Source organism: Triplophysa rosa, linkage group LG21, assembly GCF_024868665.1.
Source record: "Triplophysa rosa linkage group LG21, Trosa_1v2, whole genome shotgun sequence".
Lineage (NCBI taxonomy): Eukaryota > Metazoa > Chordata > Actinopteri > Cypriniformes > Nemacheilidae > Triplophysa > Triplophysa rosa.
In genome coordinates this window covers 14,244,737-14,266,305 of record NC_079910.1, presented here as the reverse complement: position 1 = coordinate 14,266,305, position 21,569 = coordinate 14,244,737, and the positions used below count along the sequence as shown (strand labels likewise).

The window sequence follows — 21,569 nt, the reverse complement described above, 5'->3', positions numbered from 1 at the left end:
TTGAAGAGGAGGGGTTGAACTGGTGATTTTCATTGGTGACTTCTGCCAAAAAGACAAGGCGGAGCAATTCATTACAATATGATGAAAGATTATGAAAATAAATATCATTTTGATTAATATATCAATTCTGATCTCACGTCGACTTTGAGCCATGACATGTGCCATCTGTGGAGATGCAGGAACAAGTGGCCATACAGACCCAAGCGACATGAAAACAGTTAACGCTAAGAAAAAGGCACATCTCAGGACCCCAGATGGGAAATTTGTTGTGTCTTGTAATGACCGGAGAAAAGCAGAGGATGGTACAGACCCTCTTAGCCAGCAAGGGAGCAAAAAGACAGTCATTGGAATACCATTGGGATAATACAAAGAACAATAGGCCTAGGGACGGAGCGAGAGAAAGCGGAATAGGGAGGCTTGGTGCAACAGAGGGATTGTGTGGGAGTGGAGGAGGTTGAGGAGGAGCATGGAGATCCTCATTGCGTGCAGCTCGGCTTTATGGGAGGGATTATGGCTCGGGGGGGGGCCTCCCTCCTGCTGGACAGGCTGCAGATGCGGAGGTCAGAAAAAGTGATTTTATTTTGGTATAGCTTTATCCTTGTGAAGCTCTGGCAGAAGGCAGAGCATAATAAAGGCAGTTTTAAAGCCTTTAACCCTTCTTCGGCTGAGATGGGCCGTGTGCTTTTTCTCTCCTCTTTGTATGGAAATTAAGCCTGGAAACCAGAACCTGATGTTAAAACAGCCTCTGTGAAATGAATGACACAATATAGAAAATGAAGTGGGGTAGTGTGTCATGCTAAAAATGGAGTGAAAAGTCACATAAGGAGCGGAACAAGAACAAGAGAGGCAGTGGAAGGAAGATGGTTGAGAAGACGGAGAAATAAATGTAAAGTTTGCAGTCTGACTCAGTGTCATATTTCCTTAGCTGGATATAATCACACAGCAGTCTACAAAACCACCTGCTGACATTCACAGAAAAACAGGGAGACTGTATGAAGTGAATCCTTTCTGAACCGTATGGTAGCCTACACAAGACGTAATTCTACATGCACTTTAAATTATGGCCAAATCTGTTAAATAATCTGTAGAAATTATTCAGTAAATGATATGAATGCACTTTCTGAGATATTGTGAGTTAAAGAGCTATTTTAGGGTTTCAAACCTTTGTATGTACATGTTAAATGTAATGATAGCCTGTCAGACCAGCATTGCCATTGCCAGGTTACAACAAAAGGCACTTGGGCACATTAGTTATCAATATACAAAATACAGTTAGCCTATCAGAACAGTTCCAATCACATACACTTAAATATAAATGTATAAGTAAATTAAAAAAGTAAATAAATTAATGAAAAAATCTGTGAAATTGTGTTAACTCGAAGTTACCATGTCCCCGCGTGCGTGTTTATAGGCATTCAGCAAAACAAACGGTCAAAAACGGCCGAATAAAGCAAAAGAATTGAACAATAAAGTGTAACTTGAAAAAGAAATGCTGATATACAGTTTCGGACATGCACTGTCAAGCTATACTGGCGCAAAAACATCACGATTGTATCGCGATAACAAACATGTTAAAATGACATGACTTGGCTTATTCAGTCATATAAACTGTATGTTCAACTTGAACGGCAATTGCGTTTGTCTTGAAGAGGTTGGAGCGATGATACAAACATCGTATATCATTTTAACTGTCCAATTTACAGATGCCATAACTCAGTAATAAAAGCCTAATTGAAAGAATAAACATACATTACGACCTTCCTATAGCCTTTGGTAGCGCTTGTAAACAAATTGATATTGCGCTGCTGAGGGGAAAATAATAAGCAGATCTTTAATATAATGAAGTAACGGCTGGTAAATTGAATTCTTACCTACGCTGGTGGACGCAATGTGGTTTTAATATTCTTGTAAGATCCCCCTCGTTTCAGCCCCTGCCTCTCCGGTCTCTATTCGTTTAATATTGCAACAATATTGCTGCGCCCGCGAGCCCCGTGCGTGCGACTCACTCCATCAGCCAGCCTTACAGAAGGGGCGGGGTCGCCGCCGCTGACGTCACGCCCCTGCTTTAAGTACAAAACCACTAACGTTACCCTCCCTCTTTTTTGCTTGCTTCTTTCTGCCTTAATCTTCTCCTGTTGTAAATTAACGCTAGAAATATGTATTTAGAAAAAATATGCATTTGCTGTGAGTTTTCCTAGAGGAAGATGGCAAGTTGAAAAAGTAGAATTGCAAATTAATTCTGTCTGCTTAGTGCCCCTTCAGTGTCTGCATAATAAAGGTGATATAGTTGAATAAAAAAGAAAGAATACTTGTATATATGCAGTGATTACACTTATACAATATTTGATTGTGCAATTATTCATGACATTTATGATGAATGGGTGTGTTGCTTCTAAAGCTTCATCAGAGTTCTTCTATTCCTATAGATCAATACAGACAACTCTCCACCCTTATACTGTCTCAATTATCCAGTAAACATCTACTGTAAGTGCACGCGCACACGCACACACACACACACGCACACAGACTTTGCTTTATGATTCACTGATAGAGTCCTCAAGAGAAGTACGTGAATTCGAAGAAATAGAAAATGCAATTCAATTCTAGGTCACAATACAACGCATTTAGAAGCAAAAGCCCATTGACTATTTAGACACCATTGAATAGATTTATTAAAAGCAATGCATGATAATAATGTGAATCGTCAATTATTTATTTCATTTAACATTTAAAAATGAGGATTAAATGTAATTTATAGTAATGGATGATAATGTAAGGTCTTAAATCATGCAAAAAAGTGTATATATGTAAAATGGCAATACATTTAAACCATATATAATCACAAGTTATACAATATAATAATTGCCTTTATAAAAATACATTTTAAATTAGGTCTTTACCTGTTCCCGCTGATTTGAGAAAAGCTGCCAACAATAATCGTTACAAACCAACTTTATTAGCAGTTATGCAGTTAGCAACATGAATTGTTTGGTAAAACTGCCACCTACAGACAAAATGGCACAATACAGCTTTCACGAGAACAAACAACACGTTCCAGAGACTTACACTACAAAATATTTCACCCCTGTCGATTATTAGTGACACTGCTAATGTTTGACAAACAAAATATAGTTATTGTAGTGATAAGTATTAAATGTTTGTTAGAAATATATAACAAAACTGCATTTCTGTATCCAAATGCGCAGACAAAATACACAAATCTAAAATCTATTTCTACACTATATAATTCTCAAGAATATTAAGAGAGAGAGAGAAACTAAGAGAAACAGAGAGTGAGAGAATGAAATGAGTTTCCTGAAAAGGGAATGGGTGAAAAAGCCCATAAATGATAATGAACATTCCCCCTCTCTTTAATCTCCTCCACCACCCTCTGAGAGACCAGAGTCTGCAGCCAACAGGAAGGATGCTGCTAATTTCCTTCTTTATTGAATTGAGCTGGACACACACGTCCTGCAGGGCCTGTCAGCTTCCCCGCAACATCCTTTGCTGCTGTACCACCGCTCCTGTATTCATGCAGACCTCTTTCCTAATTCTTCTGGTTATTTGTGCAGTTATGAACTTCTGTTTTAACTTCTAATAATCAGAAAGGTTCAAAGTTGAACTTATAAATTCTATAAGTAACCTTTTGTTGTTTGGTATACTGTTCTTTGGTATAAAGTTATTTTTAGAACCTCTATTGTGGCAAAAGGGTTCAAATTAGAACCTGGCCTGTTACCAAGGTTCCTTTTTGAACCTTTTCTGAGATGGACTAGATTTTCTGCTGTTTAGTTGTTGATGTTATTATTATTCTTATTAATGTCATTTTATTATCATAATTTTAGCCTACTTTAGTTTACATTTACATTAGTCATATTTAAAGATTAATATATAAAAAATTAAAATACACAAACAATTTGAGAGTAGGACACCACCAGTTCAAACAATACACGTCATTTCCCCATGAAAAACACAGAGAAAAACATCTCCAATCTTTTTCATTTATTTCAAACATCAAAAATGACATAGACTTATGAGTTCAAGAACCAGTGCTACGTTCAAGCTAACTCGGAATCTTCCCAAATACTACTTGGAAATAATATCGGAAACTGCGCTCATAGTCGGACATACGACCTATGAACTCAGGGCAGATCAATCAAGCACGAGCGCAGGGCCACGCGTTACATGATCCAAAATGCTTGACATTAGCACGGAGCTAACTTATGCGAAACTGTAAAGTATTTGACTGGAACGCTGCGAGGTCGGAAGTGGGATATTTCAACTCGACTTCGTCTCGATCGAAGTCTTGCGTTCAAATGTCTCTGGCGCGCGTGGCCCAGCTCAAAACAAACTCTGCTGCGCGAGCGCAGGAACTGAGATGAAATGCTCGAGTATCTGAGGTAAGACTTAACAAAATTACTATGACCTTTATGAAAACATGAAAATAAAACAAATGAAATGTAACATTAAAGTAAAGACGTGGTTACTGTACATTAAAATACAGACTGAAGCTCTGTTAGTTCACCGATTTCAAAGTGACCTTTTTTCTATTTAGGACAGTGAAAAAGTTCTTAAGAGAGATGTATAGTGCTACAAAGGCAACATTTGTGTTAATTATTTCACCCCTTCACTTTCTTTTAAGTAGAGAAAAAGATAAACATATATCACTGAAAGGGGGAAAGATGCTAAGACGCAGGTGACAACGCACCTGCAAAATGGATGAACCGCATCTGAATCAGAGCGTAAGTACTGAATGTAAATTAAGATTTATGTGTTTAACGTTAAAAAAATTGTGCTTTCTTATTGAACAGCCAAAGTTGGTAACTGTATGTCTGCAAGGCACAACAAGCCGAAATAAACAGTCTGTTTATTTAGGTAAACAAAGTAATGAACTAAACTTCATAACATATTAATATGTTAATGCATCCTGTGTTGGTCAGCTGCATCAAGTCAGCAGTAGTCTGTCTTAAAGGGATACTTAACCCAAAAAATTAAAATTCTGTCATCATTTACTCACCCTCGGATTGTTCCAAACATGTATACATTTCTTTGTTTTGTTGAACACACAGCAAGATATTTGGAAGAATGTCAGATCTCATCCCCCATTTACTGCCATAGTAGGGAAAATAAATACTATGGGAGTCAGTAGGGGATGAGATCTGACATTCTTCCAAATATCTTCCAGCAGAACAAAGAAATGTATACAGGTTTGGAACAATCAGAGGGGGAGTAATTGAGTAATTGATGAGAGAATTTTCATTTTTGGGTGAAGTACTGTATCCCTTTAAGTGTGAACGTTTGTTTAATCTTAATTATGATTATTTACATGACAAGACTGAATATTTAACTGAAACCAATGATTTCTGGATCAAGTTTACTGTGGTATATTACTGTATAGCTTTTAATCATTCAATGTGTTTTCTGTTGAATTTGTGGTTTTCCAGATATGTCTCTCTACTGTCATGTTGTCATTAATGTGGAACCCACAACCTGTACAAAGAGTCAAAAGCCTACATAATTTTAATGAGCGGATAATCCTTGATCTCCATTTATGCCTAACCACAAGGAACATGCTTCAGGTAATGTTTGATCTAAATTGATAAATGTATAATCTGTGAATACTACATTTTATTGAGAAAGCCTTGTGGCCTGAAGGAGTGCTGCAGAGGACACAACATAACACAAATGAGTTTCACTGATCTGTGTCCACCTGTGTTATGCATTTGTGCCTTCTCCTGCTCTACACTTTTAAAGCCCACTGTACGGTATGTAAACATCATGTCTACGATGGTGAACTTATGTAGAGATCTGAGTAAAGTGGTTGGTTATTCTCTATTAGTATAAAGGTATATTTAAATGAACATTTTGTATTTAGTAGGCCACCATACACTGGTTTGGCTGTGCTGCAGAATTTGTCTGTGCAAGACGCTGAGAAAGTTTTCCTCAATGATCTGGATTACCATCACTGGTAAACAACATATTATTTAGTATATTCAGGTTTCTTGCCTCTCTCTCTATTCAGTATTTTTGGTCAGTTTTAAGGGGATGTATTTATTATAGTTTCTTGAAACAATGATGCTAAAACATCAAAATTAAATTTGTCCAAATCTTTGGGCAATACACAATAACAGCAATATGAACATGAATGAATGATCCTTATCATTACCTCAGGCTCTGGCATCTTGATGTTTACTGATGATACATATCCCTCTACTGTGATACTGTGTGTGTAACGGTTTCAGCACCACCGGCCACGCCCCCCATGTCGTCACCGCCAGCTCGCTTCACCCGTTCCCTCTCCCCGGAGTTCTGAACTCAGTTTCCCAGCATGCACCGCACATCCACCATTTTTGATTAGTCCACACCTGCATCACATCATCAGGATTCTATTTAAGTTTGCACCTTTTTGTTCTTCCCTGTTCAGTCTTGTTGTCTTCACTGCAATTCTTTACCCCGATAAGTATACTTACCTGTTTTTGAAATACTTACCTGTTTTTGGATATTCCTGTTTTTGAAATACTTACCTGTTTTTGGATATTCCTGTTTTTGAAATACTTACCTGTTTTTGGATATTCCTGTTTTTGAAATACTTACCTGTTTTTGGATATTCCTGTTTTTGAAATACTTACCTGTTTTTGGATATTCCTGTTTTTGAAATACTTACCTGTTTTTGGATATTCCTGTTTTTGAAATACTTACCTGTTTTTGGATATTCCTGTTTTTGAAATACTTACCTGTTTTTGGATATTCCTGTTTTTGAAATACTTACCTGTTTTTGGATATTCCTGTTTTTGAAATACTTACCTGTTTTTGGATATTCCTGTTTTTGAAATACTTACCTGTTTTTGGATATTCCTGTTTTTGAAATACTTACCTGTTTTTGGATATTCCTGTTTTTGAAATACTTACCTGTTTTTGGATATTCCTGTTTTTGAAATACTTACCTGTTTTTGGATATTCCTGTTTTTGAAATACTTACCTGTTTTTGGATATTCCTGTTTTTGAAATACTTACCTGTTTTTGGATATTCCTGTTTTTGAAATACTTACCTGTTTTTGGATATTCCTGTTTTTGAAATACTTACCTGTTTTTGGATATTCCTGTTTTTGAAATACTTACCTGTTTTTGGATATTCCTGTTTTTGAAATACTTACCTGTTTTTGGATATTCCTGTTTTTGAAATACTTACCTGTTTTTGGATATTCCTGTTTTTGAAATACTTACCTGTTTTTGGATATTCCTGTTTTTGAAATACTTACCTGTTTTTGGATATTCCTGTTTTTGAAATACTTACCTGTTTTTGGATATTCCTGTTTTTGAAATACTTACCTGTTTTTGGATATTCCTGTTTTTGAAATACTTACCTGTTTTTGGATATTCCTGTTTTTGAAATACTTACCTGTTTTTGGATATTCCTGTTTTTGAAATACTTACCTGTTTTTGGATATTCCTGTTTTTGAAATACTTACCTGTTTTTGGATATTCCTGTTTTTGAAATACTTACCTGTTTTTGGATATTCCTGTTTTTGAAATACTTACCTGTTTTTGGATATTCCTGTTTTTGAAATACTTACCTGTTTTTGGATATTCCTGTTTTTGAAATACTTACCTGTTTTTGGATATTCCTGTTTTTGAAATACTTACCTGTTTTTGGATATTCCTGTTTTTGAAATACTTACCTGTTTTTGGATATTCCTGTTTTTGAAATACTTACCTGTTTTTGGATATTCCTGTTTTTGAAATACTTACCTGTTTTTGGATATTCCTGTTTTTGAAATACTTACCTGTTTTTGGATATTCCTGTTTTTGAAATACTTACCTGTTTTTGGATATTCCTGTTTTTGAAATACTTACCTGTTTTTGGATATTCCTGTTTTTGAAATACTTACCTGTTTTTGGATATTCCTGTTTTTGAAATACTTACCTGTTTTTGGATATTCCTGTTTTTGAAATACTTACCTGTTTTTGGATATTCCTGTTTTTGAAATACTTACCTGTTTTTGGATATTCCTGTTTTTGAAATACTTACCTGTTTTTGGATATTCCTGTTTTTGAAATACTTACCTGTTTTTGGATATTCCTGTTTTTGAAATACTTACCTGTTTTTGGATATTCCTGTTTTTGAAATACTTACCTGTTTTTGGATATTCCTGTTTTTGAAATACTTACCTGTTTTTGGATATTCCTGTTTTTGAAATACTTACCTGTTTTTGGATATTCCTGTTTTTGAAATACTTACCTGTTTTTGGATATTCCTGTTTTTGAAATACTTACCTGTTTTTGGATATTCCTGTTTTTGAAATACTTACCTGTTTTTGGATATTCCTGTTTTTGAAATACTTACCTGTTTTTGGATATTCCTGTTTTTGAAATACTTACCTGTTTTTGGATATTCCTGTTTTTGAAATACTTACCTGTTTTTGGATATTCCTGTTTTTGAAATACTTACCTGTTTTTGGATATTCCTGTTTTTGAAATACTTACCTGTTTTTGGATATTCCTGTTTTTGAAATACTTACCTGTTTTTGGATATTCCTGTTTTTGAAATACTTACCTGTTTTTGGATATTCCTGTTTTTGAAATACTTACCTGTTTTTGGATATTCCTGTTTTTGAAATACTTACCTGTTTTTGGATATTCCTGTTTTTGAAATACTTACCTGTTTTTGGATATTCCTGTTTTTGAAATACTTACCTGTTTTTGGATATTCCTGTTTTTGAAATACTTACCTGTTTTTGGATATTCCTGTTTTTGAAATACTTACCTGTTTTTGGATATTCCTGTTTTTGAAATACTTACCTGTTTTTGGATATTCCTGTTTTTGAAATACTTACCTGTTTTTGGATATTCCTGTTTTTGAAATACTTACCTGTTTTTGGATATTCCTGTTTTTGAAATACTTACCTGTTTTTGGATATTCCTGTTTTTGAAATACTTACCTGTTTTTGGATATTCCTGTTTTTGAAATACTTACCTGTTTTTGGATATTCCTGTTTTTGAAATACTTACCTGTTTTTGGATATTCCTGTTTTTGAAATACTTACCTGTTTTTGGATATTCCCGTTTTTTGAAATACTTACCTGTTTTTGGATATTCCTGTTTTTGAAATACTTACCTGTTTTTGGATATTCCTGTTTTTGAAATACTTACCTGTTTTTGGATATTCCTGTTTTTTGAAATACTTACCTGTTTTTGGATATTCCCGTTTTTGAAATACTTACCTGTTTTTGGATATTCCTGTTTTTGAAATACTTTCCTGTTTTTGAAATACTTACCTGTTTTTGGATATTCCCGTTTTTGAAATACTTACCTGTTTTTGGATATTCCTGTTTTTGAAATAAACTCCTTTTTCTTATCTACCTCCGTGGTGTGCTCTCCGTCTACCAGAACCCTGACAGTGTGAGATGTCATTAAACTCTACATCTAAAACTACAGAGTTGAAGATGTTAAAGTTAATTGTTAGTTGATTAATTTGTCTGTTTTTATTTCTCTCAGGTGTCAGTGAAGCCTACATGCAATGTGGCAGCTGATGGGCAAAAGGTAATTTCTAAATGTTTTTTTTGTGTGTGTGTTTTTAGTGTTGTATTTGTATTACTTATTATTGCACTTTTTCAAAAAACATACTGTGGTCCTGAAACTGTCACCCTGCAGTACGGAAGGATCATACAACTGGGATTTACACAGCTCTGCACTGCATACATCAGTTAATGGACTTTCTCTCTGTTTATGGCTGATGTTAGGAAGAATGTTACTGACTGACAAATTCACCGTATACTTACATACAAAAACACTAGTCAAAAAGCTAAGGAAAGACAGTCAGGAGGGTTTGGAATATGATGGTGAGTAATCATGATCAAATATGATCACATATTACAGATTTGTTTAAATAAATGTATGCAGTGAGGTGGGCTTGCTTTATTTCATAATTATTTTACTTTGTTAATGTTAATGTTATACATATCACAATCAGATGTTAAATAAAATGTATTGTCATTTTGTGTTTTGTCTGAAATTTTTGCATGTACGCAATACATTTTAATGGAGAATCATGGTGTGTCATGTGTTATGAAATGTTGTTATAGTATAATGTGTAATATAATAATAATAATAACAATAGTAATAATAATACTACTGAAATGGTGACTACAAAGGGGTTCCAAAAGGAACTCTGCTGGTTCTCTAATGCACCTTTAAGAGAGGGTTCCCCCACAGTTGCAATCTCCAGGAACCTCAAAAGGTTAATTTTTTTAACCTTTTCTTCTTAGAGTGTCGGGCTTTTTTCTGCTAAATTAACAGAACTGCATTAGTTTCGGTTGAAACACCGATTGGAGTTATTGGTAAATGTTTAAAAATTGTAATTACATTCTTTTTGATTTAATAACAGGGCTGAATAGTCAAGTTTGATTAATGCAGTCCACTAAAAGAAGATTATTGACTTTTCTTAAGAAATGTTATATTTCATTATGCACTAAAAGAGTAAAAAAATATATATTAAAAATATAAATATTACATCATCTGGAAATTTCACATTAGTTTTTACTGCATAGAATGAACTATTGATTTAACAAATACCAAATTTTGACATTGTGTTCATTGAATTGAATGTCGCTGAAAAATCCAAAACCTAAGAGATGGTACTGTACAAAATAACTGTTTCAGGGGATCCAGACATGTGATGTGATTTGAGCTTCTAATGCTTAAAAGTAATGGGACACCAATTTGTACCGTATTGTGGAAAGTGCCTCATGCTCACTTCCTGTCTGCTCCCCGAACAGTTATATAAAAAATTGAATTTGTGCTTTGAATTATGAATTCAAAGCACAGATTCCTATAAACCATATGGTTTTGCATTAGAAAATGTTATATAAGGTAACTCTTGGAAGAACTGCACAGAAAATTGAAAGCAAACAACTGCAGTGCACAGGCAGACTCAATAATAAATAGAAAGCAAATTGTAGTAACACAAATCGTGACTTGCATTCGAAACACAACAACAGAAAACGGGGAAAATCTCATCCCCCATTTACTGCTATAGTAGGGAGAATAAATACTATTGGAGGCGACGGGGGATGAGATCTGTTTGGTTACTGACATTCTTCCAAATATCTTCCTTTGTGTTTTGCAGAACAAGAAATTTACAGAAATTTGGAGCAATCTGAGGGTTCATTTTTGAGTGAACTATCCCTTTTAGGACAATGCCCTCTATACTAATTTATGGGAGACTATGTGCAGATTATGCGGTGGGCTAGCGGTCGACCTGCCTGATAAAGCTGGTCATTTTAGGGTAAGATAATTGAGATGCCCGATGGAACACCAGCATATCAGGCATTGCATTCTGGGGAGCACTCTCCAAGTCTCAGCATGTTCTCGTAATCCGGCACGTCCCGTCTTTTACGCACCATATATATTAAATAAGAGATTTGGGGAAAAGGAACAGAAGCACAGAACACAAGCAGAACAAGCAAATCGCTCTTTTGCTCACCGCACTCCGTGCATTAATGTCAGACTTACGCCCACAACTATCACATTTGTCCACCGAGCGAACTTTAAAACTGAGCTCCAATTTCAAGTGACAGGGTAATGTATGTGTATATACTGTATACCGTGGTGTGTGTGACTTTAAGAATGGTTCGCTTTTCTACGTGAGATTGGCACTTCACTGGTTTTCTCACACCTCCGTTAATTAGCCAGCTGCACAGAACACGTCTTAATGAGAAGAGAATTATAGCGACATCCCTCCAAATATCATACCACACAAAGTCACATCCACCCACCCCACCCACTCACGAGTGACCAGTGTGGCACCGTTCATACCACTTGTTACGACGAGTTTACGCTTAAACTCACTAATATACCTTAGTCTTCCACAATACTGACTAACTCTCCATTTAAAAACGTCTCGGTGATTCTCATGCAAACCAAAGTACAGCACCTCCTGGCAGTTATGCAGGACGCCCACAGTGATGTCTGCGCCATCTGGATGGAATGAAATGAGACGGCTTTCTGCAGACGTGATGTATGTGGTATGAATGTATAGGGGATGTTGTCTGATAAGAATGTTTGTGTACCTGCTTGTTGCTGTTCATGCATTGCAGTTTCTTTTGTTTCAGGTAGGTTGTCGTGAGGGGCATGTTGTAGTCGATGAGGTCGGCGGACAGATGGGTTGGTTGATTGTTCTCTGAGAAAAGATTTACAAATATGAGATTACAGATAGTTTATATACAGTAGACACTGTGTAATGGTGATAGATAAACAAAATAAACCTGTAGAGATATGATTTCTATATGATTTCTCCGAAACGTCACTAGAGGGCAGTGTCTGCCCCAGTGTTTTCTGCGAACGCTCTGTTGACTCTTTATCCAATTAAGATTGGCAAACAAAGGCCTAATTAGAATGCTATAATGTGGGAATTACAAATCATTCACAGAAAAATCTATACCGTGTTAAACCCACCGCATTGTTATTTTGACATTGGAAGCTTCTGTAGTGTTTTTGTGAGTCACGTGAAAAACAATTGACGGTGAAAATAATGATGATAGATTTGCTGCTTAATTTGTCAGTGTGTGAAAGTGTATCTGTGTGTAATGGATGCACACATACACACCTTAAAGTACACACACCAAGACTTGTGTTCTTTGTCTACCTACGTATCCTGAAAAGCTTAGAAATTTCAGCATCCCAAACACACGCAGATACACTTGCGCACACATTGCGAAGAATTTTCCACAAAATTCAATTTTAGACATCAGAAGTGTGAAGGCATTTTTGGCAAGTTATGGATGTTATTAGCTTTGAGTTAAAAGAGCCACGAAGCAGCCCATTACCCGCTGATACACACACACACAAACTCAGTGATGGATGAGCTGTTTGCTGTTTATTGATCAGCCTCATTTTCTCATTTCACATGGATTTACCTCAACAAACTGTGATATTCCTTCAGGAGCTCCTCACTTAAATTAACAGAACAGAAGACAAAACCTACAACATTTAGGCTGGGCACATTCTTTGGTCTCTTATCAAGTCAACATAGCTACAGCTGCATTTTATGGTTCACGGCAAGGCAATAAGGCAGAAAGTGAGAAAGGATAGACAAAAGTTTACAAAGCATCAATTACAGAACGATAATAATAAGGGATTTTGACGCATCCTCAACGTGTGTGACTAATAATCCTTTTCTATATATAAACATGCGTTAAGCTCCATAGTAGGAATAGCAGATACGTGGATAAAAAGCTCATGTCAAGCGCAGTGTCAATTAAATATCGAGTGAGTGTACAGTAATTAATTACTTTTAATAATTCAGCTCTGAACTTTTGTACGGGCTGCTGGAGCTGAGAGGAGCGGGAGGAGGGGGAGATCCCAGCACCCCCATGGGCAAGAAGCCAATTAGCTGCACTCTTTATGAACGACACCCAACCTAAGCCCAACGTTGACACAACGCTTTGACAGTTCAGACCTGCGAGACGTTCTCTCTCTCTCTTTTTCTGTTTATCTTGCAGTAAGTAGGATGTTTGAGGGCAGTATTTTGTGTGTCAGAAATGAACTTTTTTATTAACACGAGTTTATTTTTGAGTGTTTTTACCTATCTGGAGGCCTTTCTTATCTAGCCATAGGCTATATAAAACACAGCGTGTCATTCATTGGGGATGAACACTTAATATGAATCAATTAATGTAAATGATCTCACAGTCTATAATATGCAATCAAATTTAATATACAGTAATAGCACTTAATGCACAGATGATAATTCATAACACAATGAACATTTTATTTGAAGATTTCTCTAGTCTCTGTGTGAGATTATAAAGCTTTCCAATGTTACTGTACAGTTGGAGCTTCTGCCAAGACTGAAAGTGTATAGCACAATATTATTCATCCATTTATTTCTGATCAAAACCATTTGATATTACAGTAGCTACTACACTAAACTTTCAACAAAACCTGCATGTGAGAAACTGAATACAGCTGCTATGGGTGAGAGGCACGAATACCATTTCTACTTAGGACGTCACGATATCAGATTATCACTTCACTGTTATTGTGGCCAAAAAGAATTTCTGTTGTTGTCATGATATCTATATATTTTTATGGACAAATAATGTTACCAATCAAATTCATCTTTCATTTTGTTTATTTTGTTTTTCCTCCTGTTCTGGCCAACAAAATCACAATTAAAATACTAATAAGAAATGTATAACTAGAACGCACTGTAAAATCGCTTTGGATAAAAGCATCTGCTCAATTATTGTCAATATCAGTATACTGCGACACCCCTTTAATTTCTACATTGGCCTAAAATCATGAAAAAAAATTTGCGACAACATAAATCAAACTGAGGACTTCTTTATTATGGTGGCTTTTTTTCGAAACATTTCTGAAATTTGTGTAACGTCCATTCCCATTTTCCCCTGGGTTAATACTCTGACTCTAATGCGCTTTACATTTATGCATTTGGTAAGCACTTTTATGCAAAGCAGCTTATGGTGCATTCAAGACACTTTCGGTGAGACATGAATCCTGTAAATACCTAGGATCCTTCGAACCATTGGTTTTGGTTTTTGTGGACCACCTGTGATCTCAGCCTTGCCGGAATGACAACAAAGAACACATTTTTCCTACCCATTTCCCCATCCCAGTGAAAATCTCCCAATCAAATTCCTCCCCCAATGGATTCCACCCAGAATCCCTTTCTTTCTCTCTCTGTAGAAATAATCTGGTTTCAGAGGCATTTTCTTTGTTAAAGGGCCTGTAATTGGGCTAATTGCAGTGTGTATGGAGGCTAGCGGGACACTCTGGTGAGTACAGCCTAATCAGACGCTGTTCGAATGCGTGTGTGTGCGCGCGTGTGTGTGTGTGGGAGGTGTGGCTAGAGGGGGTTTCATTAGCTCCAGGCTGGCACGCAGTTGGGGGGGTAGTGCCTTGTTACAGGGTAGGCAGGGGACAAAGGGGACGAGAGGGGCTTCTCCTTACAAAGACAATGAGTTGTCTAATGATGCATTATAAGTATGAATATGTATGAAGATGAATGCATTTTGGCTAGATGGCTCTGTGAATTTCTTTAAAATCATGACTTTATGTCTGAAAATCTCTATATAAAGACAACCCTCAAACGAGTCCTAGCCCAACCATCAATTCCCTCTAAAACCAGAAGAAGCTCAAAGCCCATCCCTAACCATGAAATCCAGTTGATAAGCATGTTACAGGGATGCTGATCCAGGAACACGTCCTGCTTGGCAAAATCAGTCACCGCTATATATCACATCTAGACCTGGTCATAGTGCGCGTGTGATACCTTTGAACTCTGCACCGCTGGGGCTGATGTGCATCCTCTTCTGACATTCTCCACAGCTCATCAGGAAACGGGTCACCGCCTCTCTAGGCAGGAACGCGTATGTCTCTGCTATCTGACACACAAACACACACACACACACACAGTATTAAACCTCCCAGGGTTTATCAAATCCACAAACTTAAAGGGATAATTCACCCGAAAATGAAAATTCTCTCATCATTTACCAACCCTCGTCATTCCAAACCTTCATGACTTTATTCCTTCTGCAGAACACAAAAGAAGATATTTTGAAGAATGTTGGTAACCTAACAACGGCGGTACATTTAATTTCCCATTCACATAAAAGTGCCTCTTGCAAGTGAATGGTTACCACCATTGTCCGTTTTTTTTGTCAAAATATCTTACATTTACATTTAGTCATTTAGCAGACCTTGTTACAGGATCTTCTTTTGTGTTCTGCAGAAGAAAGAAAGTCATACAAGTTTGAAATGACAAGAGGGTGAGTAAATTTTGTTTTTCCCTTTTTGAAGATTTTTTTTTGTCCAATTTGGACCTATTTTGCATAAACCCTGTACATATAGTTGCAGGAAATCATTTATTTATACCCTTTTGTAGGACAAATTCTCCTCTGTTGTTTCTTATTAATAAACATTGTATCAACGCAGCAAATCACTGTTCATTATTTTTTTCCAAGCCTGTTTGCAGGCTTTGATAACATTAATAAAATACATTAATGAAGACACCACTTCACTCAATCAAAAATAGTTGAACAAACATACACACTGTTAAAAAATCCAGTAAAAAAAACTAATAATCTGGCAGCAGGGGCGCCAGAAAAAAACAATAACATTTGTGGAAAGTAAAATTGCTTGTTTTTCACGTTATTTTACACCAAACTTGTACATTTGCAGTTCATTTCTGTAATTTAAGAACTCTATTTTTTTACTGCATTTCAAAAATACGTGAACATTTTGAAAGTAAAATATAAAATTCAGTAAAATTCCATTTTTGCCAGTGCACACATTAAGAGTCCATACACTCTTAACAGTGTTATTCAAATACACTAACACTCACAACATCACAATGTTATTTACCAGTTAATAGAGTGTTTATTTGTAATTAGCACATCATTATAAACAAACAAATCCTTCTCACTGCTGCTATCAACACAATTACCAATTCTGATCTCTTTATTCAACAAGCTTTTATTTGTTCTCCTGGTTGATATTTTATATTCTTTCTATCTGTAATTTATTCTTTCTCTATATCTCCCTGTTTTGTCTCTCATCCACCCTCCTGCCACTAAACCGGACAAAGAGAGAGAAAGAGAGACAGCAAACCCCCACATTCTAACTCCCTTATGCCTTTCCATTCTCCCATGAGGCTCAAACAAACAGGCATGGGCGGTCTTGGCACCACAGCTGGAGGGTGCAGCACAATTGCGTGTGTGCGCTACAGAGGCAGGAGCGGAACTAAACACACAAATCCCACTGCTGAACCTGTATAACTGCCAAAAAAAACTGAGCTTACACCTTTCAAGAGCCTACAAGAGATCCTGACAGTAGCACACACGCAAATCCTGATGCCCAGAAAAAAGCTGTGCCCTTCCCTAATAGACCAACAGCTGTCAAGCGGGTGAAGAACAAGGAACAACACGCAGGAGACAATGTATGCGTGTCGATAACTAAAACACACATTACAAATTATTCATGTAACAGAACTAAAAGGTGGATCGAGCTCATTTATGGACTTATGGGAAAGATCTCATTTGTGAGAGAAAAGGGACATTCCCATAACTGTCCAAAAGAGGGCAGCAGCTCTGGACTGGTGCACAAAAACATGCCGCAGGTGAGAGCAGCCTGTATCACTCTCACATCCCATGTTTCCATGACAGCCATGAGTGATACAGACTTCTAAAAATGCATTGTACAGAACTAATTAAACCAGCTAAATATGAATTTAATCTCATTTGTGATCGTGACAAAGAAAGAGAGAAAAAAGAAAGATCAAACACAAGAAAACAAATGTTTCAAAGAACAAAGGTTTATAAAAAACAAAAGGATGAAGAAAGAAAGAAAGAAAGAAAGAAAGAAAGAAAGAAAGAAAGAAAGAAAGAAAGAAAGGGCCACAATATAACAATATAATACTCCTCGCTGCAAAAAAAAATGTAAATTTACAGAATTTTACCGTTTTATTTTACAGAATTTTACATATCTTTGAAATTCTGTAAAAATATTAAATAACACAAAAAACTGCAAAATTACACATTTTAGTGTGTTGCACCCAACTTGTAACGTAAAATGACATGTTTTCATGTTATTTTGAGTTTTTTTCTGGGGGTTTTTTTACCACCCCAGCTGCCCAAATATTACCGTTTTTACAGGATTTTTTTTACAGGAATTTGGAGGAGACATTTACATTCATGCATTTGGCAGACTCTTTTATCCAAAGCGACTTATATTGCATAGTGTATAGATATCTTTAATCAGTATGTGTGTTCCTTGGGATCGAATCCCCGACCTCTGCATTGCTGGCACCTCTACCAAGTGAGCTACAGGAACTCACAATAGTCATACTTGTCTGAGAAGACACAGAAACATGAAGTTTTCCTCTTAACTCACAGCTTTATATGTTTTCTTCTGCCCGGCGTGTTTGGGTGCTTTGGCCGGGTCGGCGCTGATCTCCACGTGCATGGCATAGATGATGTCATAGAAATCCTCCACCACTGCGACTCTCTTCAGAGATGAGCTCTCTTGTCCTGACCCTCCATCCACACACTGCAATCAAACACATTAAAAGAGGACTTGATTTAGATTTGCCTTAAATAGTAATATACACCCACATACCTAGATCACCTGCATAGTATCACCTACAGTTTAAGACTGGTACACACAAACATACTCCTCGTTTAAAAGGGATACTCCACCCAAAAATGAAAATTCTGTCATGAATTACTCCCCCCACTCCCAAATTGTTCCAAACCTGTATAAATTTCTTTGTTCTGTTGAACACAAAGAAAGATATTTAGAAAAATGTTAGCAACTGACATACTGTATCTGAGACATCACCATACTATCATAGTAGGAAAAAATTAAATGGTAGTCAGAAGTGCTCTAGTATGGAAGCCCGTTTCTGCCAGGGTTGGGAATTTTTTTAGATTTTATAAATCATTATTATGACTTAGTATCTCAAAATAATGAGAAACTAAGTTGAAATTTCAACTTAGTTTCTCATTATTATGAGATGCTAAGTCATTATTATGAGTTAGTTTCTCATTATTATGAGTTACTAAGTCATTATTATGAGAAAGTTTCTCATAATTATGAGTTACTAAGTCGAAATTTCGACTTAGTTTCTCATTATTTTGAGATACTAAGTCATAATGACTTATAAAATCTAAAAAAATTCCCAACCCTGGCGGAAACGGGCTTCCATACTCTAGAACTGTTTGCTGTCCTGAAGTCTTCAAAATATCTCATTTTGTGTTCAACAAAAGTTTTACTTTTCCTACTATGGTAGTCAATGATGTGCCAGAAATGTCATTTGCTAAAAAAATTTCCAAATATCTTTCTTTGTGTTCAACAGAACAAAGAAATTTATACAGGTTTGGAACAACTTGAGAGTGAGTACATTTTCACTTTTGGGTGGAGTATCGCTTTAATAAACAGTGCTTTGGCAATGTAAAATAACCACGCTTGCCAAAGTGACCACATTGTCTTGGACGTTAACTACGTGTTAACAATATTTTAATATATGAACCCAATCCAACCATCAAAGCTGATTCTGTTCTGTGCGATTTCTAAAGACAGGTCAGAATAAAAGCATCAACACAGAAGACGGTTCAATGCAAACACACTCATTAAATCCATTCAAATGAAATGCAGTATGTTTTAAATAGAAAATAATATAAGACTACTTCAGCAAAATCAAACTTAAAAGAATATTTGGTCATTAAAACGATTAACTGCAATACTCTTAGACTATCTATGAATGAATGATCAGACTGTGTGTCTAAAGAAGTATTCTATAATATAATTAAACCTTGTATACCTGAAATGGAGGATAAACTTCTCAGTGCTGTGAACGGCAGTACAGCTGTTAATTATGGAGAAATGAGAAAAGCTCAGTCTCAGAGGGACTTTTAAGAGCACTGAATGTAGAATTCTGGAGAGATTCTCAGTTCTCCCTCATGAGGAGCACTGGAGGAGAGACATGAAGCGGGACCACAGCAGATGGCTAACACAAAACACTCCAATAATGACAAAACACACACATCTGGGAAGATGTGATATACTTTATACCCTTATTGTCATCATGGTACAAAATTAAGTTCTGTCATCAGATGATACCTCAAAGAGTACCATGGTATTGCCATAACCAAAAAAAAACCAAATATCTTTAAGATTAAACACTACATTCATATAAGGAATATAATTTGGAATCTTCATAGACGTGCTTTTACAAAAGTACTATAGAGCGTTTCATGCTTTCCATTTTTTGCACCGAGCGTCAGGTGTAACCGCAGTTTGGGGAGTCAGCTTCCCACTCCCTCCGGAGGGCCAACCTGGTTACTATGGTAACCGCAGCTGGCCTCTTGGGTAGGTGTGCTGGGCAGAGGGCTCGTGTGACACACACAGAGCCTCCCAGTCAAAGTTACAGCGGAAGTGTCCGGCGAGCAAGCTAACTGGAATCATCGTCCACCACCTTCCTTTCATGCCAGTTTGAGCTCGCAGCCTCCATCCCCGGGTCTTCGGCTCCATCACATCCCCCACTCAGATCCCTCCACCACCCGGTACGGGGCCACGGAGGTTACCATGGCAGCAAGGGACATGGTGCACAGGCAAAGCTGTGTCTCACTAACTCTCTGGTTTAATGATAACTTGACTACAAATCCACCTGCAAATTGCCACATTGGCAGCCGTATGCAGCACATCGGAATGGAACCTAATGCAAGTGTCAAGTGGCATTTTAGAAGCTTTCGCTTTTTTTGACTTGGCGTCTTAAAAACGCAGCAGGAGATGTTTCACAAACAGACATTAATGGCTTCAAAGACAGCAATCGAGCACATATACAGCACACAGAAAAACGAATCATAGTGCATATACAGTATAATGCTAGACACCATTAACTTCAGGAGATAGGACACGTGTGCCAGGCTTCGCCAACATGTGTGCGTTTATTAGAGATTCGTGCTGCTGTAGCATGATGCTGCCCGGCCCTCCCCGCCCCCGCTTTCCCAGAGTTGCAGGGCACATCAGAGGCCTGGGACGATAGCGTGTGTGACAGCAGCAGCCCAACCACACGCGCCAATGTGGGACACGGGAGGGAGGGGGTCAGCACAGCACCTTCAGGCGAAGCAGACAGGACACTCACGCGTGCACGCACACACGCGAGTGTGCCCGTACATACACACACAGGGTGCACCTCAAGGCAGAACGGACAGGATAGAGAAAGATCCCCTTCCCCCAGTGCCTGCACAGGGTCAAAGTCACCGAACCCTTTGAGGGTGAAACCAGGGCTGTCCTGTTATGTGCACACACACACACACACACACACACACACAGTCAGGCATTAGCATTTTCTTTGTGCCACTGCAACATGGCATATTGTGTTGGTGTTCTGGAGAGATTATAGAGCTCAACTTCACTGCAAATATAGATATTTGATATAATTTTGAGCATAATTTTATCGGAACAAAAATGAATTAAACCTAAAAAAAATTGTATGCGGGAAATTTATGCAACAGTTTTTACTGATAGCTCAGATTTCAATATTTGGTGGTTTAAATACCCATGTGAGGTCTCTCTTAAAGTTTTTGAAGGACTTTTAAAGCATATTTTTTTATAGTCATGTAGGTGCAGCTTTCAAAATCGTCACATCCGTAACTGTCCATATACCTCATAAATGAACACATGAAAATTTAAACAAAGTACCTATTTTATGTTCTATAAAGAGTTATAGAGTCTGCATTCGTTGGGTGTTATTGCCTCTAGTTTGTGTATTTTAATTCACAGAAATCCTACAAAGTATGTTGTCTCTCAAAAACATCTACAACGCACGTATATTTCTCTTTCTTTAAACAGAAAACTCATCCATACAGTAGACTGATATTTTCCTGATGTCCGGACTCTGTGAACAGAGGTTTATGTGAGGGATAAAGTACAGGCAGCTGGTTGTTATTGCAGAAATAAGCCCCGACAGTGTGATCAGGGCCAGACACGAAGCGGAGTACATTATCCCGCTTGTTACACGGCTACTTGCCATATTAGAAAAAACTGGA

At 37.0% G+C, this 21,569-nt stretch overlaps 1 protein-coding gene across 1 annotated transcript in view; it reads right to left on the bottom strand.

The window, feature by feature from the left end:
- The window catches only part of nol4lb (nucleolar protein 4-like b), a 112,527-nt gene that overhangs the window by 70,313 nt on the left and 20,645 nt on the right, over positions 1–21,569 (bottom strand). The window contains exons 2-4 of the mRNA XM_057363141.1: positions 17,911–18,066; positions 15,290–15,401; positions 12,066–12,175 (exon numbers count right to left, since the gene is read on the bottom strand). Coding sequence (XP_057219124.1) covers positions 12,066–12,175; positions 15,290–15,401; positions 17,911–18,066 — 378 coding nt within the window. The remainder of the gene's footprint in view (positions 1–12,065; positions 12,176–15,289; positions 15,402–17,910; positions 18,067–21,569) is intronic.